This window comes from Gracilinanus agilis, chromosome 2 (genome assembly GCF_016433145.1).
Source record: "Gracilinanus agilis isolate LMUSP501 chromosome 2, AgileGrace, whole genome shotgun sequence".
NCBI lineage: Eukaryota > Metazoa > Chordata > Mammalia > Didelphimorphia > Didelphidae > Gracilinanus > Gracilinanus agilis.
This window is the reverse complement of record NC_058131.1, coordinates 242,252,896-242,280,129: the sequence shown is the minus strand read 5'-3', so window position 1 is coordinate 242,280,129 and position 27,234 is coordinate 242,252,896. Positions and strand designations below refer to the sequence as shown.

The 27,234-nt window shown below is 45.1% G+C and overlaps 1 protein-coding gene across 1 annotated transcript in view; it reads left to right on the top strand.

Moving 5' to 3' along the window:
- The first annotated feature begins 228 nt into the window (after positions 1–228).
- The window catches only part of SULF2 (sulfatase 2), a 129,878-nt gene continuing 102,872 nt past the window's right edge, over positions 229–27,234 (top strand). Inside the window, exons 1-2 of the mRNA XM_044659623.1 lie at positions 229–702; positions 25,628–25,874. Of these exons, the coding sequence (XP_044515558.1) occupies positions 25,700–25,874 (175 nt within the window). The 5' untranslated portion in view covers positions 229–702; positions 25,628–25,699. The remainder of the gene's footprint in view (positions 703–25,627; positions 25,875–27,234) is intronic.

Sequence of the window (27,234 nt, the reverse complement as noted above, 5' to 3'; positions counted from 1 at the left end):
GGGGAGGGGAGGGTAAAAACGGGCGGGGGGTGGTACTCGGGTTGCTGTTTCCTCCAGGTTTTTGTTTTGAAATGGGAGCCCGAGGCCCCCTGCCAGGGGTTAATCGCCGCCTCCCTTCTCTCCTCCCCTCTCTCCACCTCTTTCTCCTCCTCCTCCTCCCTTGTCTCCCCCCCCCCCCCCCCTCGGCTCCCCGCGCTGGGCTGGCGGCTGGCGGGCTGCGCGGATCGGCGGCTGCTGGGGCTGTGCCGGTGCCCGGAGCTGCCTCAGGATCGGGGTATTTAAAGCCGCCGGGTTGCAGAAGCCAGACTCGCCGGAGCGAGCAGAGCGCGCAAGACTGGGAGGCGGGGGCACACACAGGCGCACACACATATTACACACTCACACACACACACACAGAGTCTCTCCCTCTCTCTCTTTCTCTCTCCCTCTCTCCCTCCCTGGCCGCGGCGGAGGAGTGGTTGCAGCAGCGGCGGCGGCGGCGATAGTGGTGGTGACTGGGGCTGCTCGGAGCCTCAGGCAGGGGAAGGAGCCGGAGCTGGAGCCGGCGCTGCGCTGAGCCAGGCGGCTCTCCTCGGCATGCAGCGCCTCGGAGCTGCCGGCTCCCCGCAGCCGGCGCGGGCTGCGGCACAGGCAGAGGCGGCTGCGCCCCGCTCTGGCTGAGACTGAGGCGGTGCCAGCGGCAGCAGCGTTCCCTGCGCCCCGGTGAGTGGGGCGCACTCCGGGAGCCCAGCCCCGGCTCGGGAGGGAAATCCGCCCTGGCTCCGGAATGAGAATGGGGACCGGGAAACCCTGCACCCGCGTGGGATCGAAGCTCTCTACCTCTCCAAGAGGAAGGGGTGCTTACCTGGGGGAGCAGGGTCTGTGCCTGGTAGGGGGAAGAGGAGAGGCGAGGGGAACAGGTGTATGAGTGGAGGAGATGGGGGAGTAGGAGGAACGGGGAGCGTGGAGAGGGGGGAAAACCCTAGCCCTCGCGGGAGCAGATCATTGGGGAGGCTACCCCAAACCCTCTCAGAATAGCCCCCCGCGTCCTAAGCCAGCGAGGTGGCTGGCACAGTCTGGAGCTCAAGTGAGGTGAGGGGTTGACCAGCGGGACCATAGACGCAGCTGGTGCAAATAATATTGAGCTGAAGTCTGAAAAATTCAAACCGCTGGAGGGAGTGGAGGTGGCTTGTGAATGGAATGGACTAATGCATTTTCCCCTTTTTCTTCTCCCTTTTTGGGGCCCCTTGTTTAGTAGGGATAGAGAACTAGACTAGATGGCCTCCGGTATAGCCCCAAGAGCGAGTAGGGTTCTGACCGAGCCCCTGAACTCATCTCACCCAGAGGCTTACGCGGGGAATAGAGTCTGAATGGACTCTGGCTGTGCTTGCACTCTGTGAGCCGGCTTTGTCAGTTCCTTCTTCTCTGGGGGTTAAACTCAGTAGGAAGCTGAAAAGAACATCTAGGGCTCCCAAGGGCCAGCTACGGGAATAAGGGGTACAGTAGGGCCACTAGGGAATGAGGAGATCCCGGTGGGGAATATCGGTTTTTAAAATGTGTAGCTAGTTTCCCGAGTCTGGTCTGTTCCGGACCACAGAGACACTCTCCCTCCCTCCCCCGCCTCTCCTAGTGTTTTAGAAAGCCTTAGGGGTGGAGATTTAGGCATTCTTCTCAAATACCTTTTCTCAGTTCCTTAAAAGCAAGAAGGTGCCCAGCGTGGAGAAAACGAAATTTAAGTCCCTGATTCCTTTTCTGTGAAATAGCATACGTCCTCACTTCCCCTATGTGCCCCGACTGGATTTCAATACAGAGCAACCCATCCTGCCTTAGTTACTCAGGCGGCCACCACACACACCCCCCCAATTCATTTCCCAACCTTTTTTCTGCTCGGTTCCCTCTTTCCCTCTGTTTGTGTTTTAATCACTTTTCTCAGTTAAGAGTAAATATTTAATTAATTAAGTAATTAAATTCAGCTTATGTGTGAATCTGGGTATTTGCACATCTGTGCATACTGGTAAAACCTCTCTCCACCCCATCTGCCCTTTTTCCTCCTCTAGCCCTCCCACACAGCCTTTCTCCCCTCTCTTCTCTTTAAGGCAGGGGCTTGAGAAACGGTAGTTACTGAAAGATACTCTCCGTGTTTACCGGGAGTTTAACTCCTCCTGGTAGGAGCTAAAATGCCTCTATGAAGCCTAAACGGGTTTAAAAAAAAAAAAAAAAAAAAAAAAAGGCTTCCTTTTGAGAGCCCCACCCCCTGAACCTCTGCTTCTAGAAGTGAGCATTTATTCTTATCTTGTTCATACAAAAGGAAAGTTCTTCCTGCAACTCTACAAACTATGGCAGAATCTCGGGAGAGTTTTAATTAAATTAAATCCATTCATTAAATAAAGGGGGGATGGGGGGTGGGATGGAGAACCTAACTGAAGGGCAGCTTCCCTCCATTCACTTACCCCGGGTAGTGGAAGAGAGAAAAATCATTCAAAACAACCTGTCCCAGTGTGTAATTGAATGTTCTAATAAGCAGCTGGAAGGATGATGGTGCTGGGCTTGGCTAGTGAAATGTTAGACATTTACACATAAAGTATCTTCCTTCCCTGAGTAGTCTGTGTGCATAAATATGTTCTGTTGAAGTTACCCTCAGGCACGGGAGGGTCAGCATGGATCGCGGTGGTGACTGTGGGCATCCCCAGTGATGTTTGACCTTTGAACTGACAGGGATTTGGTTTTGGGTTTGAGTTTTTTTTTTAACCCTGATCGTATGTGAGTTTTTAATATTATGAGTGTTGTAAGAGCTAGACATCTCAAAAAGAGGTAGCAATGGAGTGAGGGGAGCTGTCTTTGGATTCCAGCTTGGCTTCTTACCAACTCTGTGACCGTAGGCAAGTCATTTGAACTATTAGAGATTCATTCGCCTCGACTAAAATGAAGAAATAGAACCGAAGGATTGCTAAGGTCGCTTGGAATTCCTGCCGTTGCTATGAGTTTGTTTTGTGAATCCCGACTCCACTCCTGGAGTATCTCTTTCAAAGAACAGGACTAGAAGACAGCTGATTGTCCATGATGGGCCAGTAGCCAGTATAGGAGCAAGCCTCCAGCTGCTGTGCAGTATAGCCTGAAACAGCCAGGCAGTCAGGGGGAGGCAAGAAACCTGGTTCTGATCCTGCTTCTTCTGCCCTATTTAGTGGCCATGTGACCCTAGATAAGTCATTTCCCCTCTTTTTGCTCTTACTATCTACACAATAGAATAAGATTTGGATAATCGACAGAGGTTCTTGACTTGAGGTAGATGACCTTTTTTAAAAAAGTGTTTTGATAACTATATTTCAATATAATTGGACTTTATAACCTATATATTTTATTTAATACATTGAAAGGTATCATTCTGATTAGAAAGCCATTGATTTCTAATACTTCAAAGGAGCCCATAACAAAAAAAAAAAAAAATGGGTCTGCAAAGTATAGCCCATGGGCCAAATCTGGCCTGCCTATGTTTGTACCACCTGCCAGCTAAGATTTTTTTTCCCCATTTTAAAATAAAAATTAAAACGTAAAAAACCATTCTTAGCTCATGGAATGTGGGCAGGAATTTGGCAGCCCCGGGATTAAAAGATGTCAGAGCTCTCTTCTGGCACCATCATAGTTCATCTTCCCATCATTCCCTTACTCAGTTTTAAATTGCCTTTGGGTTTGGAGGATATCTTCATGTTTCTTCCTCTGTACAGTTCTCGGCCCATTCAAATCAAACTGGTATCCAAAGTGGGCATTCCATGGACCTTCTCTATGCCTTCACCCAAGCTCTCCTTTCTCCCTCTGACTCTTAAAATCCCTGTATCATCATTCAAGGCTCAGCTCCTACCAGTAGCTAGATATCTTCTTTCTTCACAGTAGACTATAAGCTCCTTGAGGCAAAGACTGTCTTTTTTTTTTTTTTTTTTTTAGTGTCTCAGAGTAAATTCTCTTGAATTTGTGTACATGTCCTATTATCGTGTGGATATATATAATATATATGTAAAGCATTTTACAAGCCTTATAATACTAAACCTACTATATAAATAAAACATTATGTTGATAATAATTGTTATATATCCCTTCCCCCCACCCCCACCCCTAGACTTGTAAGCTCTTTGAGGTCAGGGATCATTTGACTTTTCTCTCTGTTCTCAGCACCTAGCATGTAGCTTGCACATAGTAGGAAGCTTTTAGCAAGTGGCTGTCAGACTGAGTGAATTCAGTGTTTTCCCTAGTGGGAGTGGGGTAAGATTCTTTTGTGTTTATATTAAGAATTTAGAACATTTGCCAGTCTCTCAGATTAATGCTGGACATTCCTTGTAACTTAGACATTCTTCCTTGTCTATACAGGGAAAGTGATCATATAGTAAAAGAGCAGCCTAATAGTGTGCTCAGCCCATTGTCTGGAGGGAAGAGAAATGGCAGCTTTTATTCTTCCTTTTTCTTTTTGTTTATGATCCATCCTTCTGCCCCTTCTAAACCTGTATATGCTCTTCCAGCCAAACCATGAAATCACGAATGTGAGGGGTTAAAAATAATTGGAAAAACAATGATCTTACAGGAGGCCAGCTGCTGTGAGCATGGCTAGTGAGCTGTAGGAGAGTTAAGAACGCCACAGGAGCCAAGACCTCAAGTGGCTGCTTCTGATGCTTGAAACATCCACATCTTTGAGGATCCCTAGTAGTGTGTCTTGTGGGTGTCATGAACCTGGCTTAGCCCTGCTCCGGAAGTGACCAGATTCCACACGTGACGATGGTGGCTCTTCTAGAAGTCTAAAGTGTGCCATCTGAAAGAGAGCCCCGTGGATGATCCAGGGCCTTACCTGGAAGAACTTCCTTGCTGCTGGTAGCCATGAGCAAAGTCTGCAGAAATTATGCCCCCCCCCCAATCTCTTTGAATGAAAGGTGCTATCTAATTGCAAGATCATTAAGATCATTATAATTAATTGGCACCCTGATAAATGGCGTGATTGCCTAATTGGGGCTGTTGCTAGGGAACCAGGGCTCATGCCACGCACTGCATCATTGCCAAAATTGAAATGGCACACCTAGCCTGCCTGCACAGTATATGGAGCTTTAGATCCAGCAGTTAACAGGTGGAAGCGAGAATGATGGATGCTTTAGGCCAAGTCCCATTCTTTCCCCTTATCATCAGAAATGGCAGACATTTCTGTTGAACACCTACTAGGTGTACATTGCAAATGGCATATCTGCCCTCGGTTATTATTGCCCTGAGGGCAGAGAGAATGATGCAAATGTAGAGAGTTATTTTTTCTTCTTTATTGAATTTAGTGAAGCATCTCAGTGGGCCTAGTGACAAAAGATCTAGCTGCTAGATGGGCCTGTCCGTAAACAGGAGATGGTGTAGCGTATTGAAAGGAACTTGGGGTCAGAAGGCCTCTTTTGGGGACCCCACTGCATGCAGCCCTTACCTCCTGGCTGTGTGACCTTGGATAAATCATCTCCTTCTTCATAGCTTCATGGGTAATTCTTCAGATAGTTGTTTTAAGGAAAGGGACTTGCTAAACCTAAAACTATAGAAAAATATATTTGTCGATTATTCTAAGTGAAGGATTGTCTTTAATGTTCTCTAAACTCCTATAACATATACATGTGTTTGTTGTAATCACCTACCATGTAGCACTTAATTCTGTGTCTTCTGAAATTGGTCTTGAATATGTGTGTGCATGAAAGTTCAACCACAGACATCATGTATGTGTGTATAGAGAGAGAAGGGGAGGGGGGGGGAAGAGACAGAGAGACAAAGAGACAGACAGACAGACAGACAGACAGACAGACAGAGATTTTTTTCTTTCACCCAAGTTCCTCAAGGATAGGAACTCAATCTTTTCTCAATATATATAGATACTGGCCCTGCCCCGCCTCCTGTAATCCCAGTGCTAGCACTTATCATTGTTTTAACAAACCTCCACTGATTAGGACCTACCAGATGCCAAACATTGGGCTTCATCATCAGGGGGAGGAAGGATGAGACTCGGCTCTTGCCCACCAAGAGTCTGCCATCTATCCAACTCAGTAAACATCTATTAAATGCCTCACATTTGCCAGGAATTGGACTTAAAGGGAATGACTTCAGGCCATACCTAGAGGATGGTCCAGTGCTAACATCTTTTTTTCCCCCAACCCTTACTTTCCCCCCTTAGAATCAATACTCTTCATTGGTTCCAAGGCAGAAGAGCAGTAAGGCAATGGGGGTGAAGTGACTTGCCCAGGGTCACACAGCTAGGAAGTGTCTGAGGCCTGATTTGAATCCAGGACCTCCCCTCTCTAGGCCTGGCTCTTAATCCACTGAGCCACCCAGCTATCCCCAATGCTGACATCTTGATTTTATCTGCATCCAGTACCAACCCTCACCCCCACCTCCAGTTTGCAACCTAGGTAGGCGACACAAGTCCCTATTGCCTTGAGGTCCTGACCCGATGCTTGGTTTCCCGTTCTGGCTTCCCAGGACTTCGGGCTGCTCTTTGCAGGGCTCTGGGCTTCACCTGAGAACGATCAAGATTCCCAGACTCAATTACAAGGAGCACTCCTGTGCTTAAATTGGTTGCCCAGTCCAGCCCCAGGGGGATGCCCCTCAAGATGTGTTTGGCCAGGTGGAAGGCCAGATGTTTGAGGAAGGGGCCTGCCAACTCTCTGCTCAATGACTGAGAATCAGATGGGCTGAGGGGAGAAGGGAAGGTGGCAAAAAAAAAAAAAAAAAAAAAAGGAGAAGGCAAAGCCCACAGGAGATCTGACTCCTTAGGCCCCCACAGAAACTGAGAAGATCTGAGGGGGTTTTCTCTGCTGAAGGAAGGACAAAAGTGCTCAGGGCACTCTGAGCTGTAGCCATCTCCTTTGCTTCCATGAATTCACCAGCACACCTTTATGGGACACCTACCCTCCTGTCCTCCATGGGCTTTTGTCCTCCAAGGAAACACAGTGGCTGCAGAAATACATAAATACACGGTCATTTGAAGAGGAAGAGATCCCTACCAAAAGGACCGTGAGTGAATTTCTGGACATAAAGTCATTCTCTATATTCATTTTTTTTTCTTGCTTATTTCTATTTATCAGTTCTTTTTTTTTAACATTTATTAATAATCATTTTTAACATGATTACATGTTACATGCTCCTATTTTCCCCTTCGCCCCCCGCACTCCCCCCACCCATGGCCGATGCGCATTTCCACTAGTTTTGTCATGTGTCCTTGATCAAGACCAATTTCCCAATTGTTGGTGGTTGCATTGGTGTGGTAGTTTCGAGTCCACACCCTCAATCATGTCCGCCCCGACCCATGCGTTCAAGCAGTTGCTTTTCTTATATGTTTCCTCTCCTGCAGTCCTTCCTCTGAATGTGGGTAGCATCTTTACCATAAATCCCTCAGAATTGTCCTGGGTCATTGTATTGCTGCTGGTACAGAAGCCCATTACATTCGATTTTACCACAGTATATCAGTCTCTGTGTACAGTGTTCTTTTGGCTCTGCTCCTGCATCAGTTCCTGGAGGTCTCTCCAGTTCGCCTGGAACTTCTCCAGTTTGTTATTCCTTTTAGCACAATAGTATTCCATCACCCGCATATACCACAGTTTGTTCAGCCATTCCCCAATTGAAGGACATGCCCTCCTTTTCCAGTTTTTTGCCACCACAAAAAGCGCAGCTATAAATATTTTTGTACATGTCTGTTTATCTATGATCTCTTTGGGGTACAAACCCAGCAATGGTATGGCTGGATCAAAGGGCAGGCATTCTTTTATAGCCCTTTGAGCATGATTCCAAATTGCCAGCCAGAATGGCTGGATCAGTTCACAACTCCACCAGCAATGCATTAATGTCCCAATTTTGCCACATCCCCTCCAACATTCATTACTCTCCCCTTCTTTCATTTTAGCCAATCTGCTAGGTGTGAGGTGATACCTCAGAGTTGTTTTGATTTGCATTTCTCTAATTATTAGAGATTTGGAACACTTTCTCATGTGCTTATTGATACTTTTGATTTCTTTACCTGAAAATTGCCTATTCATGTCTCTTGCCCATTTATCAATTGGGGAATGGCTTGATTTTCTATACAATTGCTTTAACTCCTTTTATATTTGAGTAATTAGACCCCTGTCAGAGTTTTTCGTTATAAAGATTTTTTCCCAATTTGTTGTTTCCCTTCTGATTTTGACTACATTGTTTTTGTTTGTACAAAAACTTTTTAGTTTAATATAATCAAAACCATTTAATTTACATTTTGTAATTTTCTCTAACTCTTGCTTGGTTTTAAAGTCTTTCCTTTCCCAGAGATCTGACAAGTATACTATTCTGTGTTCACTTAACTTATTTATAGTTTCCCTCTTTATATTCAGGTCATTCACCCATTCTGAATTGATCTTGGTGTAGGGTGTGAGATGTTGATCTAGACCTAATCTCTCCCATATTGTTTTCCAAATTTCCCAGCAGTTTTTGTCAAATAGTGGATTTCTATATTCATTTTTAAAATATCTATTAAATGTCTAATGTAGGAAGTCTCTATGCCAAGCACCCAGCATGATACAAGGCATAGATAAGCCACCATCCTTGCCTCAGGATGTTTGTAGGTTAGTGGCCAACCATGTTCTAGGTAGCACAGTAGATAGAACCATGAGCCAGAAGTCAAGAAGTCCTGAGTTCAAATCCTACCTCAGGCACTACCCACTTTGTGTCCTTGGGCAAATTTACTCTAGAACCTCTTTCTGCCTCAGTTTCCTTCCTCTGTAAAATGGGGATGGTAATAGCACCCACAACCCAGGGTTGTTGTGAGGACCAAATGAGATAATGTTTGTAATATGCCTAGCATAGTGTCTGGTGCATGGAAGGCATTATATAAATGCTAACTATTATTATTATTCTTGTTGTTATTGTTATTATTATTGTTAGACATTGGCCCACGGTTATCTAGCCAACCCCAGACTGTGCTTCCCATACTTTTCAGCCGTCCAGTCCGGTGGTATACTTATTTTCCTTGCTATTATTATGCCCATCTGATATTTATCTCCACTTTCTGCCTCTTGCTATGGAAAGTGTAATCAGATCATTACTACCATTGAAGAGTCAGCATGGCAGAGTGGATAGAGAATTGGCCTGGACATGAGGAATGCCTGGGTTCAAGTCCTGCCTCTGACACGATATTAGTGGTGACCCTGGTCAACAGCCTCCCAGGGCTCCTGGGAACTCTCTAAAACTCTCCAAGTTGCCTAAAAGATGCCGGCCTGTGTAGGAGTCTTTCTATCTGACATCAGCTAGGTAGTGCCATATTGCATAGAGCATGGAAGACCCAAGTTCAAACATGGCCCCAGACACTTACTAGCAGCTGGATGGCAGTGTGGATAGAGCACTGGGACTGGAGCCAGGAAGAGTCATCTTCATGAGTTCAACTCCAGCCTCAGACATTCACTAGCTATATGACTTCACCCCCGTTTGCCTCAGTTTCCTCATCTGCCAAATGAGCTAAAAAAATATAATCGTTAAAAAGGTCACCATAGCAAACCACTCTAGTATCTTGCCAAGAAAACCCCAAGTGGGATCCCAAAGAGTCTGAAGCAACACAAGAGCAATACTTTCTTTTTTCCCCTTCCCAGCCCTCAGTATTGAACATTTCCCTGAAGTATCTGGACCTGTTTTTCTGAGTAACTGAGTCATATTCAGTGGATGCATGGGAATGTCTCTGCTCTTGGGGAGGTATCTCCTGGGCCTTGGCGTGATCCCTGTGAGCATTAGGGATCATCCATCACTCAGGGTCAGGGATAAAAGGTGAGAATATGAGGGAGATTGTGCTCTTCTGGTCAGACCTCAGGGGAGACTCTGGAAGCTGTTTTTTTGTTTTGTTTAAACAAAGTTCCCAATTTCACCTTTTTATAATTTTTAAAATTATTTAATTATTATGATTTTTAATGATTCACATCTTAAATTAATTTGAATTTTCATTGTCAGCATTTTTTAGAAAATATGATTTTTAATATTTTACCTTTTTTCCATAAGACGGTGCCAAAAACACTGCTGCCTGAATTGAGACCCACCTTACATGCTGCCTTCTCCCTGAAAGCTTCTATGGCTCCCCCCTTTCCCAACAGGAAGTCATTCCTATCTCCCCCATGTTTTTCTAGGATTTTACCCATATGATTGCACTTTCAGATTTCTGTTCTTTTCTGTGTTCCCATGTTTTATCATCCCTTCTACGCTGTGAGCTCTGGAGTAAGAATTATATTTAAACAGTACTTTAAGGTTCCTGTCACTTATCTCATTTAGGACAACCCCATGAGGGAGGCACTACAGGCATTATTTTCTCCCTTTTTGACAGATGAGGAAAACCAAAGCTCAGAGATGATCTGTGACAGGCTTGTGTTCATATAGCTGCTAACAATCAGAAGCATTATTTGAACCCAAGTCTCTCCTTCATCTGAATCTAACACATTTCCTTATAGCTTTCTGTCTGTGGGAAGGTTGAGGTCCTATCTTAGTCATTTTTAACATTCAACAAATATTTAATAAGCATCTACTATGTGCTCAAAGGAGTCAGCTGCAGGGCTCAGTGGATAGAGTGCTGGGTCTAGATTCAGAAGACCTGAGTTCAAATCCTGTCTCAGATACTTACCAGTAGAGTAACCCTGGTAAATCTTGTGCTGTTGAGTGCCTAGAACAGATGTTGAAGACCGCAGGGTCATCCCCCGCATCCCAGGCTATCACCAGTTATCCTGGTGATGTCTTTGGTCCTCTGCAAAAATGGACAAAGAACAACAGTCCAATATCCTCGTTTTAATAGAAAAGGAACTTGGGACTCAGAGAGCCTAAATGATATGCCCAACATAGCATATGTACAGGTAGATTGCAAGCTCCTTGAGGGCAAGGACAATTTTGAACTTTTGTGTGTGTGTCCCTGTTGATTTGTATGCTTGGTGCATAGTAGGTGCTTAATAAATATTTGTTGAGGGGGCATCTGGGTGGCTCAGTGTATGGAGAGCCAGGCCTAGAGATGGGAGGTCCTGGGTTCAAATCTGACCTCAGACTCTTCCTAGCTGTGTGACCTTGGGCAAGTCACTGAACCCCCATTGCCTAGCCCTGACCACACTTCTGCCTTGGAACCAATACACAGTGCTGATTCTGAGGTGGAAGGTAAGGGTTAAAAAAAATAAATAAATATTGATTGATTGAGCGAAGTGGCTTGGTAAGTAGAGAACTGGGCTTGGAATCAGAAGGAACTGGGTTCAAATGTAACCTCAAATTGATGGGGTGACCCCATGTAAGTCATTTAAATGCTGTTTGTCTCAGTTTCCTCAACTGTACAATGGGGATAATAAGAGTACTTACCAGCTTTGTTGTGAGCATCAAATGACATCATATTTGTAAAGTGCCTAGCCCAGTGTCTGGCACATAATAGGTGCTTAATAAATGCTTGTTTCCTTCCCTTCTTTACTTCTCCAGGACTGGAACTCAGGTTCCCAGCCTCCAAATCCAGGGCTCTTTCCACAATACTGTGCCACCAAAGGGATTTCACCAAGCCCCTGAGGCTAAAGCAAGAAGGATCAAGAAGGGGGTTTGCATCCCTCAGTTGCTGTGGTTGAGTCATTTCAGGTTGTGTCCAGTTCTTCATGACCCCATTTGGGATTTTCTTGGAAGAGATACTGAGTGGCAAAGATAACTTTCCTTTCCCAGTTCATTTTACAGATGAGGAAACTGAGGCAACAGGGTTAAGTGACTCACCCAGGATGGCATAGCCAGTAAGTCTCTGAGGCTAGATTTGAACTCCGGCAAGAGTCTTCCTGACTCCAGGTCCAGCGCTCTGTCCGCCATGCCACTTAGCTGCCCCTCTGGGCCAAAGATAGCTTCTGATACACACCACTTTAATTCATTATGTCACCACCCACACATTTTCCTTTAATATCATTAATTTCCATTAATATCATTAATCTATTAATATCAGATAATATTATCTGAAAGAAGTGTTTTGGGATTGAAATGATAGACTTTTAGGCACCTTAGCAAGCAGAGCTAGGAGAGAATTTGGGGTTGGGGATTCTGGGTCCCCTTCAAATCACACTTCACTCCATTTACTTATAAGACTGAGAGGCAATATAACATAACCAAAACAGAATCCGGAGTTGGAGGACCTGGGTTCAAACCTCATCTCAATCACTTCACGTGTGACTTTGGATAAATCATAACCTCTCTGAGATTCAGTTTCCTCGTCTTACAGATGAGAAACTTGGACTAGAAGACTTAATTTTGTTAAGGCAACTAAGGTGAAGTGCCTTGCCTGGGGTCACACAGCTAGTCATGGGTCTGAGACCAGATTTGAACTCAGGAAGATGAATCTTCCTGATTCCAAAACCAGTGCCAGCTCCATTGCACCACTTAGCAACCGAGTGTCTCCGGGTGTTAGCATCAGCCTCTCCTTGCCATTGCAAGTGACTGCACCTCTGCAAGGCTCAAAATACGCCCCCAAGACTCCTTAAGCTTTCCAGCCTGTGCTCTTCAGGGTCAGCGATCCTTAAAGGAGAACCCTCACCAGTGTACCTAAGAATCGTCTTTTCTGGTGGTGCAGAGCCAAATCACCCCACCACCACCCCACCTCACCCCCCAGCTCTGGTCTTTTGATGTCTCAGAACCCTCCTCTGAAAGACGGAGGTGACTGACTCTGTGTTACCAGCTCAGAATCTGGTACGTGTTCACAAGGCTGGTGGAATGGGTGTCCCCAGGCAGGAGGAGCGCTGACCGGATCACTGACTGGTCCCCACTTCCCTGACTTCCTCAGCTCTGTCCCAACTGTCATGGTCTCAGCTTCTGCTTCTCCTTCTCCTTCCAACGAACCCATTAGCGTATCTGGCGATGCGGTGAATTCCTAATAGTGGAGAGGCTTCTCGTCATGACTCTCTACGGAAAATTGGTCACAGCTCCAGGACTACTTCTGACCTATCAGGCGGCAGGAGCGTCTTCTACCACTTTACAGTCTATTTCAAGCTGCTAATTAGATTTCACAGCAAACACCGGGTTAGGAATGGACCTGTCATTCTAATTCTCTTGACTCACATTTCTAAATTTAGCCAGTTATTTGGTAAAATTGCTTCAAATGCTCTCACCCAGCTACCAGTACATGTTTCCCAAATAATTGTGAGCTTCAAGCCGTCTCCAAGGAGTGCTAATAAGGAGTTCTTCACCTTCTAATAACAGGGATGTAACATGTAGGAATCATTTATACATCTGTGGATAGGTGGGGAGACAGAGAGGGAACCCAAGCTGAAAGTAATTACTGAGGTAGAAAAGAACCTGGTCATCATCATTTCTTTTTATATTCCTTGTGGAAGGTAATGGTAATTTCTGTAAGTGTAAACATGCATTCCACGTGGATAAACACGCACCTGCACTCGATACCTTCCAGGAAGAAATGAAACCCTGAGACAGAAATAGACGTCAGTCACTTAGAAGATCATAGAATGGGGACGCATCTGGGTGGCTCCATGGATGGAGAGCCAGGCCTAGAGATGGGAGGTCCTGGGTTCAGATGTGGCCTCAGACACTTCCTAGCTGTGTGACCCTGGGCAAGTCACTTCACCCCCACTGCCTAGATCTTCCTGCTCTTCTGCCTTGGAACCAATACACAGTACTGATTCTAAGACAGAAGGTAAGGGTTTAAAAAAAAAGATTGTAGAATAGTGGGACTGAAAGGTTTCTTAGAACTGGAGGATTATAGGTCTTTGAGCTGGAAGGACCCTGAGCACCTATTTTCCCTCATTTTATAGATGAGGAAACTGAGGTTCAGAGGGCCTAAGAGCTAGGAAGTCAAGGAATTGGAGATAGGGCTGAAAAAGGACCCTTTGTAAAATCATCAAATCCAACACCCTGTTTGCAGGGAGCATCGTTTCTCAGAGTATCATCCATGGACCCCTGAACATCCAATCAACACTATTTCTTAAGGTCAGAATTATTTTCACTTTCAAAACTATTAGTAGTATTACTAAAGCATTTAAATTTCTGACACTGTAAACATGAATAGATGAAACCCATATAAACAAAAGCTCTTTGGGATCCTCAATAATTTATAAGAATATAAGAGAATTGGGGCAGCTGGGTGGCTCAGTGGATTGAAAGCCAGGCCTGGAGATGAGAGATCCTAGGTTCAAATCTAGCCTCAGACCCTTCCTAGCTGTGTGACCCTGGGCAAGTCACTTTGCCCCCATCGGCTAGTTCTTACCACTCTCCTGTCTTAGATTCAATACTGTGTATTGTACTGTACACAGTGTTGATTCTAAGACAGAAAGTAAGAGGTTTTTTTTTTTAAGGAGTATAAGAAAATCTTCAGAAGGGAGAGAATTTGGAACTCAAAACCTAAAAAACAAAAAGTTTAAGATATTGTTTTTATATGTAATAAGGGAAAAGTAATTTTTTAAAAAAGATTATAAGGGAATCCAAACACCAAAAAGTTTGAGACACGCTGACCTAAAAGATAGAGGGCTAGACGAATAATCAAAAAGACCTGGGTTTAATTCTACCTCTGATACTTATACCTATGTGACTTAGCAAGTCAATTAATCTCTTTCAGCCTCAGTTTCCTTATCTATAAAATAAGAGTGATAATATCAACCTTACAGGGTTGTTATGTGGCTCAAATGAGATCATATATGCAAAGAACCTTACAAATATAATAAATGTAATAACATTGAGGCACGGTGTTGCATAAGTCAAAGAGGGCTGGTGGTGAAGTCAAGAAGGTCTGAGTTCAAGTTCTGCCTCTGACACAAACTAGATTTGTAATCATGGGCATGTCATTAAATCTCTCAGTGTCCCAGCCAACCACCTCTATACATTATAGATGAATGGCCAATATGCATCCCTGTGTGTGGGAGTCACGGGGAAGCAGGGAGTGATGCCACACTGGACATTCCCAGCTAGATGGTGCATTAGATAAAGCGCTGGACCTGGAAGAGCAAGGCCTCATCTTTGTGAATTCAAATCTAGTCTCAGACACTAGTTGTGTGACCCTGGGCAAGTCACTTAACACTGTTTGCCTCAGTTTCCTCATTTGTATAATGGGCTGGAGAAGGAAATGGCAAACCCAAATGCTAAGAAAACTCCAAATGGAGGTCGCAAAAAGTCAGACACAACTGAACAACAAAGGACAGAAGGAAGAGCCAGATTATTTTCTTTGTTTTCACATTCCCATTACATGTAATAACATACAAATAGAAATAATCTATAGACATTATTACTATTCTGCTTTCTTTAAATGCTTAGACTATTGCACAGTATATAAAATAACTGCCTTTGTTGGATTGTATAAAATATTGGTTTGTGAATTTATCCTCTGTAGACTCACTGAAAGCCTCTTCAAGAAAACTCCGGTAACAGGGACAGAGACTCCAGACTTGTAGGCAGGAGGACCTGGGTTCAAATTTAGCCTCAGACACTTCCCAGCAAGTCACTTAACTCCCATTGCCTAGCCCTTGGTGCCCTTCTGTCTTAGAATTGATATTGAGACGGAAGGGAAGGATTTTTTTTTTAAACCCTTAACTTCTGTGTATTAACTTATAGGTGGAAGAGTGGTAAGGGTAGGCAATGGGGGTCAAGTGACTTGCCCAGGGTCACACAGCTGGGAAGTGTCTGAGGCCAGATTTGAACCTAGGACCTCCCGTCTCTAGGCCTGGCTCTCAATCCACTGAGCTACCCAGCTGCCCCCTAGGGAAGGATTTTTTAAAACAGCTCCTGTAACAGACAAGAGGATGGACTTGGTCTACATGGGCTGGGGTTTCTTTTCTTAGGTCTCTGTCTGCACCATGCAGTTTCATGATTATAAATATTTAGCGTGGCACATCCATTACTTAGATCATTCGTAAGTTTTTATGGGTTAAAATAATATCTAGGTGATGGTGGGCAACAGCAGTTTTGTCTAAGATAATCAACAAATAATTATCAAGGGTGTTCTAGGTACTAGACGCTATTGTGTTTTAAAAAATTGTACCCTGGGGACTTCATTTCCCAGAATTCTTTACTCTTCCCAGGGTTCCCTTGTCTTGCATCCTGGTGTTGCGCCCTGGTGTGGGTTTGTTTATAAATTTGCTGAAACCCAAGTTGAGGGGACTGTTGGTGGGGAGCCTTTGGTTTTGGCTCGAGTGTGGTAGGCTGCCGAGTCTCTGGCTCTTTGCTCTGCTCACTCGGCTGAAGGAACCCCTTTTCTCTCTCACTTTGTTGTTATTAAATCCTATAAATTTAAATATTTGGAGTATTCATTCATTTTTAGTCTTACACCATACTAACTAAGCATTTTTGGTGGTGTTCAGTCATGCATCTTAGCAAAGATACTGGAGTGGTTTGCCATTTCCTTCTCATTTTACAGATGAGACTGAGGCAAACAAGAGGAAGTGATTTACCTAGGGAGGGTCAGTAAGTGTCTGAGGCTGAATTTAAATTTAGGAAAATGTGGGGCAGCTGGGTGGCTCAATGGATTGAGAGTTGAGCCTAGAAAGGGGAGGTCCAAATCTGGCCTCAGACACTTCCCAGCCGTGTGACCCTGGGCAAGTCACTTAACCCCCATTGCCTAGCCCTTACCATTCTTCTGCCTTGGAGCCAATACACAGTATTGACTCCAGGACGGAAGGTAAGGGTTTTTTTTTAATTAATTAATTAGAAATATAAATTTAGGAAAATGAGTCTTGCTCACTCCAGCCCTGGCATTCTATCTACTGTGCCACCTCACTGCTATAACATGACTGAAAATAACTGAATAACAATATCCAAAATAGTTACAGAGTGACTTCAGTAGAAAACGCTAGGAGCTAGGGGATCAGGAAAGATCTGCTGTGGAAGGTGGCGCTTGAGCTGAGTCCCAGAGGCAAGAATGTGAGAAAGGAGGGTGTTCTCCAGGGACAGGCCACAGCCAATGCAAAGACAGAGGCAAGAGATGAATGTTGCGTGTGAGGAACAGAAAGAACACTCCTTTGGCTGGATTGTAGCATGAATGAACAGAAGTACTTTTTGCCAAAGACTAGAAGGATCTACTGCGGTTTTTATGTTGAATTCTCAAGGGAAATGGAGGGAGTTTTATTTTTGTAATAGGGAAATTTGTCATGAGAGTTCATGTAGAATAGAGAGTCTTAGTATTAGTAATTATTGTTTTGTTCTTATGTATTTTTCTATCAGGTTCAATCCATCAATTAACATTCATTAAGCACCTACTATGTGCTAGCGTTAAAGCTCTGGGGATATAAAAAAAGAGGCAAGAGACGATCCCTGTCCTCCGGGAGCTTGCCGTCTAATGGGGGAGACAATGTGCAGAGACATATATACAGACCCAACTTTATACAAGATAAATAAGATGAAATATGTACTAGGGGAAAATATTCAAAATAAAATTTTTAAAAAAAGATAAATAGGAAATAATTAACAAGAGGTAAGATACTAGAGTGAAGAAGGGTGGAGGAAGACTGTAAAAGAGAGAAGTTTAGTTGGGACTTAGAGAAAGCCAGAGAGGTGGGTCGTCAGAGCATTCTAGACATGGAGAAAATGGCCAGAACCGAGAGAGAGATGGCCCTGCTCGGGGAGTAGCTGGAAGGGTATGTGGCAGACGGTAGGTTCACACAGAAACGGTCCTGGGACAAATTTCTGTCCTGCTGTTTATACCGTTGTATCCAGTGTTCTGCGAACTATTGCACGGGTGGATAACTAAATTGCTTTTTGTAGTAGAACGAATGTTGGGATGCTGATGTCTCGTTGGACTCACTCAATGTATCCTTGGTCCAACTGTATCGCATTGCCTTCCCTATACAAAGTGTCCCAAAAGTCTTCCTGCAGTCATCAGCTTGAGTAGCTTTAAATTGCATCAATGCTTTCAAGACACCCCGTGTCGCTCAGGAGCATCAGTAAGAGGCAGGACGGTAGGGATGCTACGTAGCTCGTCCTGGGTCTTCCTGGGCTTTATCTCCCCTGCTAAGTCCCTCTACCTTTAAAGCATTTTCTTTCATTATTATTATGATTCCTACTATTCCTATTCCCATTATTAGTGTTGTTGTCATTATTCTTTTTCTTTTTTATACCCTTACCTTCTGTCTTGGAGTAAATACTGTGTATTGGTTCAAAGGCAGAAGAGTGGTAAGAGCTAGGCAATGGGGGTCAAGTGACTTGCCCAGGGTCACACAGCTGGGAAGTGGCTGAGGCCAGATTTGGACCTCCCCTTTCTAGGCCTGACTCTCAATCCACTGAGCCACCCAGCTGCTCCTGTTGTTATTCTTAGAGATGAGACGATACCCCCAGAGAGGTCAGGTGCCCGTCACACACCCAGCCAGCGTAGGAGCCGATACAAGGATCAGGAATCAAACTGGAGATGTCTCGACTCCTGCCTTAGTGCTCCTTCCCCACCACCAACCGGCCGCCTCTAAAGGGTGACATTCCGAAGCTCGATGATGGGAAGGGAACGATGGCTTTGGCCAGGTCCCAATGGATGCTTCTGGTCACAGAGAGGCTCTGCGGCGTCACGACTTCATTTCAGGGCTGCAGGGGCGGCTTCTGGCCACAGGTGGGTCGGCTGGCGAAGCGCGAGCCTGGACCCAGAGAGCAGAGGTGGACATTTCTATTTGTAATTTCATTCTCCCTCCTCCCAAGTACTCAGCACTGCTTTTGTGCTTAGGCAATGGACTAGTTAAATGTAATTTTCAAGGTGATGAGAGCAGACTACATTGCAGACATCCACAAAACTCAGACTCCTCTGGGTGCTTTCTCCTGCAGATAAACTCATAAGGAGATTGGGGGGAGAGTATCCCTTTCAGGTAGAGAATTTTAAAAATGAATTATCGTAGATTGGTATTTCCCAGAGTTCCCATGGCAATTTTCTAAGTGCAGGGGTTATTCTAGGCCCAAGAATAAGGCCTTTGGTGCCCACTATAGATTTATGATAGCATAGGATGATAGGATGGAATCTGCCATTTCCTGGACTTCCAAGATCTTTGACATTCAAACACCCAGAGACTCCTAGGAGAAATCCTTTGAAAATCCAGTTATCAGGGCTATCTAGGTGACTTAGTAGGTAGAGAGAAGGTGGGCGCTGGGTTCAAATTTGGCCTCAGACGCTTTCTGGCTATGTGACCCCGGACAAGTCTCTTAACCCCCATTGCCTAATCTTTACCACTCTTCTGCCTTGGAACCCATACACAGTATTGATTCTAAAGTGGAAGGTAAGAGTTTCTGAAAAAAATTTAATAAAAATTTAAAATTAAAAAAAAAAAAGAACCAAAGGGCCTGAGTTCAAATTCACCCTTTAGTACTTACAAGCTATGTGACTCTGGGCAAGATGCTTAACCTTGATTTGCCTCAGTTTGCTTCATCCATAAAATGGGAATAATACTAATATCTAACTCCCCACCCCAGGTTGTTATAAGAATCAAAGGAGATAATAATTTTTTTAAGCCCTTACCTTCTGTCTTGGAGTATTGACTCCAAGGCAGAAGAGTGGTCAGGGCTAGGCAATGGGGGTCAAGTGACTTGCCCAGGGTCACACAGCTAGGAAACGATCTGAGGCCAGATCTGAGGCCTGGTTCTCCTGACTCCAGGCCGGCCGGCGCTCTCTCCACGGAACTGCCTTGCTGCCCCTCTGATTACTATTTTTATGATTAGCCATCATGAGGTACTTCTTAAGCTCCTCTTTAGGACGGGGCCAGGAAAGAGACCAAATTGTCTTAGGATCCCCCAAATTTCCCTTCCGCTCCCTCCCCGTCCCCTAAAAAACAACATTCGGATTCTTCGTTTGCACCGTCGTGTCGGTGACTCATGACATCAGAGCCTCCTGCCTCCCCATCCCAGGAGGCTGCATTCTGGGGGGATCGGAGCCTCGGGGGGAGGAAGAGATGCTCGGATGTTGAAACGCCAGGCGTCGGCGGAGGCACGGTTTGGGGCTAGAGAGAAGCCGTGCCCCCCTTCCCGAAGCCTCGCACACGGGGTGCTGTGTTTGTACGGCCTTCCCTTCCTGTTTGGATGAATCGCGCTGTGCCGCTGGCAAGACCGGACGGGAGGGCGAGCCATGCCGGGGCCCCGCCGATGTGGACTTCGCCGTTTGCTCCCCACTCTGGCCGCTGCCCGGGAGGGGAGCCCGGCTCCGGCCCAAGGGAGTGGCTGTGGAAGTGGCCGTGCCACTCAGAGCGGGATCCGGGCTCCCGCATGGCACGGCCGGACTCGGCGGTGGACATCCTAATAAAGATGCGGCTCTGTCCGTACTGGGCAGCCAATCTTGGCCAACAAGAGGATGGGCTTTGGAGCTGGAAAGGACCTTGTAGTAGCAGAGGAAATGGACGCTCCAAAGGGGGAGAGGACTTGCTCAAGGTCACCCAGGCAAAACCTGGATTTGCACCCCGATCCTTGAACTCCAGACCCATTCCACGCTTCCCGAGTCTGTTCTGAACCGTGCTTCGTTGCGTAGTCCAGCGTGGAGGCATGAGACACTAGTAGGGATCTTTACACTCTTCTTGTCATTTTTCAGTTGTATCTAACTCTTCGTGAACTCTTTTGGAGTTTTCTTGGCAGAGACACTGGCGCTGTTGGCCATTTCCTTCTCCGGCTCATTTGACGGATGAGGAAACGGAGGCACACAGGATCGAGTGACTTGCCCAGGGTCACACACAACTGGCACTTTCTTAAAAGGGCCTCAAGAAGCAGAGAAACCTTGAGCAAACCTTCCCAGAGGTGCCTGTGACTGTCCGCAGGGGAGCCGTCTCACGGAGAAAGTCTGAGAAGAGACGTCTTCTCCCCGTGGCCAGGCTCCGGGGCAAGGCCGGCCGAGGGCAGAGGAGCCTGGTCCCCCGGGCCAGCTTGCCCTTTTCCTCACCTATGACTTCATCTCATCTGTAGAATGGGATGATGCTTTCCCTCCCCATCTCCGCCTCCCACCTACCTCTCATGAGATCATAGAGGCGGAAGGCTTTGTAATCCTGCTGACGGGATCCCTGGGCTTCTTCCCGGCCGTGACTCCTGCTTGACTCCTTCTCTGCTGCTTCTGTGGATGTTGGGCCCCTCTCATCCCTGGCACCCTCCCCCTGGCTGGCCCTCCCCCATGGCAATCTTGAAAGAACGGCCCCCACCCCTTTCCCCTGACCCCCCCAACCTAAAATGCTTTCCCTTCTCCATCTCCCAGTATTGATATCGTACTCGTGTGTCGGGTCCCTGCCCTGTCTGGTACTGTGGATGGGGCCCCAGCCTTGGAGGCAGGAAGCCCTGGGTGCAAATTCTGCCTGGGATACTTAGTGGTTCTATAACCCCTGGACAAATCACTTATCCTTTTTTGGCCTCAATTCCCTTCTATGTGCAATGTAGGGGTTGGATTTGATGACCTCCAAGACGCCTTCTAAATCTGGCAGCTGGTGAAGCCGAGGGGAACCCTTCTCAGAGGGACCCTTTCTCAGATATTTTTTAAACCCTTGCCTAGTGTCAATTCTGACTGAAGAGCAGCAAAGATCATAGCCAATTCGGGGCCAAGCAACTTGACCAGGGTCACACAGCTAGGAAGTGTCTAAGGCCAGATTTGAATTCGGGGCATCCTGACTCTGGACCTGGCACTCTGTTCCCTGTGGTGCTACCTAGCTGCCCCCTCAGTTTTTAAATGCATAAAATAAAATACATAAGATTAGGAAAGAAGCCAGTTATATTTAAGTACAATTATCAGGAAACTGTTTAGGAGTTAGTGGGTTTTTTAACCCTTTACCTTCCATCTTGGAAACAATGTTGTGTATTGGCTCCAAGGCAGAAGAGTAGTAAGGGCAGGGCAATGGGAGTTAAGTGACTTGTCAAGGGTCACACAACTAGGAGTATCTGAAGCCAGACTTTGATTTGAACTCAGGACCTCCCATTTCTAGGTCTAGTTCTCAATCTACTGAGTCACCTAGGTGCCCCCATTTTTCCCCCATAGACCCCCTCTATCCCACCCAATCCAGCCCTCCTAAGCAAGAAATTATTTTCTCTTTAGAATCAGATAATACTTTTTTGTGGGGAGAGGGAGGTATATCCAGACCTGTAATTTCATTGCTAAAAAGAACTCCTTGGGGGCAGCTAGGTGGCTCAGTGGATTGAGAGTCAGGCCCAAAGATAGGAGGTCCTGGGTTCAAATCTGGCCTTAGACACTTCCTAGCTGTGTGAACCTGGGCAAGTCATTTGACTCCATTGCCTAGCCCTTTTTGCTCTTCTGCCTTAGAACCAATACACAGTATTGATTCTAAGACAGAAAGTAAGGGTTTAAAAAAAAACACTCCCAGTTTAGAAACTCCCTCTATTCATGTAGACCAGTAATTGTTCCTGAAAAATCCTATTATTTTTGTTATATTTACGCATTCATATCTTGTTGCCTTTCTATTCCTAAATATCTGATTCTGTTTAATGCCAACTCGCTATGTGACCAAGCATGATATTTTCCACCAAGTGGATTCTCCATAGATATATGTTTCTTGAATGAATGAATGAATGAATGAATGAGTGGGTGAGCACACAGGTGGGCTCCCCAGCCTAGGCACGAGGGATGTGGGATCTCACCCCGGCCCTGGTTTTAGCTAACTGTGAGGATTTAGCATTTCCTCTCCTATGTAAAAGGAAAGGGTTGGGCTTGGATGATGTCTAAAACCTTTTTTGAACTATGATATCTTCTGCGGATTTGTCACCATTATTAGCCCACCATTACTATGATTGTGTCCTTATTATGTGTCATTCACCGAGGTAAGCTCAGGACTACAAAGACAAGAGCAAAAGCAGGACCAGCCCTCAAGTGGCTCGCCTGCTACTGAGAGATGGTTATTCTATGGAAGGAGAGCCCAGGACCGGTCACCCCTGCCTTACTCCATCTTCTCTTGTTCTGGGGTGGGGGGGAGCTCCTTCAAGGCAGAACCCCTTGGGTATGTTGAGATTGGACTTTGAAATTCAAAATTTTGAAAAACAAATGTTAGTTTTTTAAATTTTTCTGTAATTGAGAAAAAAAGTAAAATTGTATTTAAAAAGTACATGTAGATGGGGCAGCTGAGTAGCTCAGTGGATGGAGAGTCAGGCATAGAGATGGGAAGTCCTGGGTTCAAATGTGACCTCAGATATTTTCTTGCTGTGTGATCCTGGGCAAGTCACTTTCCCTGTTCTGAGGGCCTTTTCCCCTCTGACTTTCCCTGTTCTGAGACCTTTTTTCCTTCTGACTTTCCCTGTTCTGAGGACCTTTTTCCCTATAACAGTCTAGGAATCAATCACGAATTTCCATGTAGTGGTATAGAAATCTATTTAGGAGGAAGGGCTCCATAAATACTAACTCCTGTCCCTCTTGACATTTCTCCAGGTTAAATAGATGCAGGAGCTAATTTTTCTGTAAACATTGGGAATTAGCTGTTTCCAAAGGCCTCGTACTGGGATAGAAAGCCTTGGGCTTGCAGAAAGTTGCCAGCACAGTACTTGTAGAGGGGACCAATTGTGTGGTTCCAAAATTGGCTCATGGGAACAAGGCTGGGCTATTTGCTTTATGGATGGAATATCAAGTTGGTTTTGCTGAATGAGGTTCAGTGTAGGCTCTTTTAGTTCAGCCACTTTGAATCTCACAAAAAGTAGGCGGCCTCCCTTGTGTCCTTTTTTTTTTCTTAATTGATTTCCACCACATTATTAGAGTGAGCTGGCTTTAGGCCAAGGAAAGTCATCGCTTGGGAAATTCATCAAAAATGGGACTCATTGATCAGTTGATCTGATGTAATAATTAGAACTTGTTAATTTTTATCTCACTGTTCATTGGCTCAAGTTAGGGAAAGGAAATCCCATTGATCCTGAAGAATCCCAGCAGAAATTCTTATCAGTTCCCAGGAGGGCAGCCTCTCTCCAGAGGGATCAGCCCGGGTGACAGGGCTTCTACATACAGACCTCAGCCCTCCCCTGCATCAGCCTCTGAGCACTTCACCAGCCACCGAGGCTAGGAAATCCTGTCCCAGGGGTCTGTCCTAGCTTCAGATCCTGGGATGTGGGGGCCAGAGAGAGCCCTAGAAACAATCTATTGCAAATTCTTCATTCTACAAAGAAGGGAACAGAGGTGCAGAGCGGAGAGAGGGCACACCAAAAGTCATGCCAAGCAAATGCCCCTGGAACACCGTGCCAATTGATTGCTTGAGGTATACTTTGGGATTTGATAAGCTAAGAAAGGTTTTGTCCTCAAATTCCAACGAGTTCTGTTTCTCATCATAAGTGTGTCATGCTCTTTTCAGAAAGGATGCTGACATCTCACAGACCTGTCCTATGTTATATTAACCTGCTAATAATAAAACTGCATATGTAGAACACCTTCCCTCTGGAGGACAAAAAGCAGTTGCACATCTCTGCTCTCTTTTGTCCTCTCAGAAGCCTCATGAGTGACAGGTAAGGACAGGCATTTCACAGATGGACAGCAGAGAGGTTGTCATTTGCCCAAAGTCACACAGTAAACCATCTGTAAAACCTTGACTCCTAGACCCCTTTTTTGGAGGGGGCAGAGCGGGAGGGGGTCTGTGCTTCATTCCCTTTAGATAAAAAAAAAAAAAAAACAACCATACATTTACTCCTGGGAAGACACTGGAAAGTTCATTTTGATAAGAAGCAGAATGTTACATGAAAGAACAAGCAAGCTCTGTAGCACTGGGGAAATTCTCCCATTAATTCTCTCCATATTCCCTTTGCACGGTCCTACCTTTGCTGTTATAGCTTTGGATTTGAATTTGGAGACAGGAGAGTTCAGTGGTTGGACAGCACGGGCAAATTATAATCATGGCTTAGGCAGTTATTTGTTTTAAAAAACTGTTACTATTTTGTCTTTATGACCCCTTTATATTCTACTGTGTGCCTCCCTTCCCCTACCTTGATACCCATTCCTTATAACAAAGAAGAGAAAAGAAAAAGTTTTATATATATATATATATATGTATATGTATATATATATATATATATATTTTAAACCATATGAGTCCAATGATGCATGCTTCATTCCATGCCCTAAGTCCTCTGCCTTTACAAAGAAGGGAAGGAAGTGGTTACATTTTACTTTTTTTAACTTTCTTTCATTTTTTTCTATGATATGTAGAAATAATTTTTGACAGTTGTTTTCTGACATTTTGCAATTTTATTCTTTGTGGGTCCCCAAAGTATGTTTTTAACAACAAACCCGCGAGGTGGGTGCTACTTGTGTTATATCATCCCCACTGCAGAAACTGAGGCTCCCAGAGATCATGGCTTACCCAGAACTGCCCAACTAGCAAATATCAAAGCCTAGGTTCGAACAGAGTTCCTGTTCCTCCAACTTCAACCCCGGTGTTCTTTCCATCATAAGCGTGCCAAAGACCTCAATTTCTTCTTTCCTCTATTCTTTGAAGAGCCTGTCTTAAGAGTCTAGTTGTAGAGACAAGTGGCTTCTCAGGTTGAATGGTTAGGGCTTCATCAAACCCTCCAGATGATTACTTGACTCCAGGAGGGAAGGATCCCTTTAGCCATATGTGTTGCCTTGGAAAACTGAACATATTTTGTTCCTCCCTTTGTGGGCTCGAGACTTAGGCTGGCTGTAGCTTCTATATCCTTTTCAAAGAATTTCACAGTTCGTGCTAAAGGATTTCCTGAAAATTATTTTTGGTTTTATCTTGCATGAATATCGATGTGGTTCTCCCTTCTTTACTCACAGATCTGAAATAGGAGACGAAAAAGAAAGGAACTTCAACCTCCCAAGTTTCGCAGGAACTGAATCAGCGAAATAATGGCCCCCTATACCCTTCTCCTCGGCTTATTCACTGTGACTGTCCTCTCTCTGCTGGACAGCAGCTCAGCCTTCCTGTCAAGCCAGCGCCTCAAAGGGAGGTTCCAGAGGGACCGGAGAAATATCCGTCCAAACATCATCCTTGTCCTGACAGATGACCAGGATGTAGAGCTTGGTAAGAGACCCCAGACATAAAAATGATTATGATGGTTAAAAAAAAAAAAGAAAGAAAAGAAAAGGCAAATCATCTCTGGCAGTATTCTGAGTTCTTAGTTACTCCCAAGTAAAGTTGGGTAGAATTATCTGGATCCAAATCTTCTTGAGTGGCAGACAGACAGAGATTTGTCTCACAAGTAGATTCTGATTCAGCTCTCAACCTGAAAAGTGGATTTTCCACTTGTTCTCCCTCCTCCCAAACCCCCAACCCTCTCCTGATGAAAATGTGCTTTACTCCTCAGGGATCCGAGGGCTCAGGGTCAAGGTGGGGGGACACTGGGGATGGTCCTGGCAGGTGTTGACCGGCCATGCTTCACACCGTTAGCTTACTTTTCCCTTCCCCTTGGAGAAAGGGTTATGTCAGCCAGCTTGGAGATCAACCAGGTAAGACTTGTAAACTGGTTGGAGATACCCTGCTTGAGATGTCACCTCTGCAAGAAAGTATTATGGGTAATCCGAATGAAAATCCACTCTATCACATCGTCTCCCTAAATACAGGTTTTCTCAGTTATTGAATGAAATAGAATAAGCATTTATTAAGCACCTACTATGTGCCAGACTCTGTGCTAAGCACTTTTATAAATATTATTTCCTTTGATCCTCATCTCAACTCTGGGAGGTAGAAGCTGTACATTATTACCATTTTACACATGAGGAAACTGAGGCAAGCAAAGACTAATGGCTTGCCTGGGGTCACACTGCTAGGAAGTATCTGAATCCAGATTTGCACTCAGATCATTGTGTCTCCTGGCCTAGAACTCTATCCACTGTACTGACTGTAATCTATCTGCTGCTGCTGACTGCAAAACAACCCTTTTCTGGATTTCTTATTCAGTGGAAAAAGGAGAAGTTGACAGTTTAGCTGCTGAGAAAAGATAATTTCTGTGAAACCAACTCACTTCACGTAACAATTTGTGGTAGTGATCATAGGATAGATTTTCCCAGAAGAGTTTATGTGAGCAAAGAGAATTTGCAGAAAGGAAGCAGGTAGCACCTAGTGGGCTTTCTTGATAAGCTTGATATACAAGATTCAGATCTGCCAGGCAGTAGTGTTTAGGATTACTCACAAGCTGTAATTGTGATGGGTATTTGAAGTGGGACAAGTATCATATTTGTGAGCAAAATTTTGCCAAGGATGCTTCTAAACTACCCTTGGCCTTCAGAAACAGTACATTTATCACCTATTACAAGTGAAGAAAGGAAGGAAAGGAGAGAGAAAATGAAAGAGGGAAGGAAGGAAGGAAGGAAGGAAGGAAGGAAGGAAGGAAGGAAGGAAGGAAGGAAGGAAGGAAGGAAGGAAGGAAGGAAGGAAAGAAGGA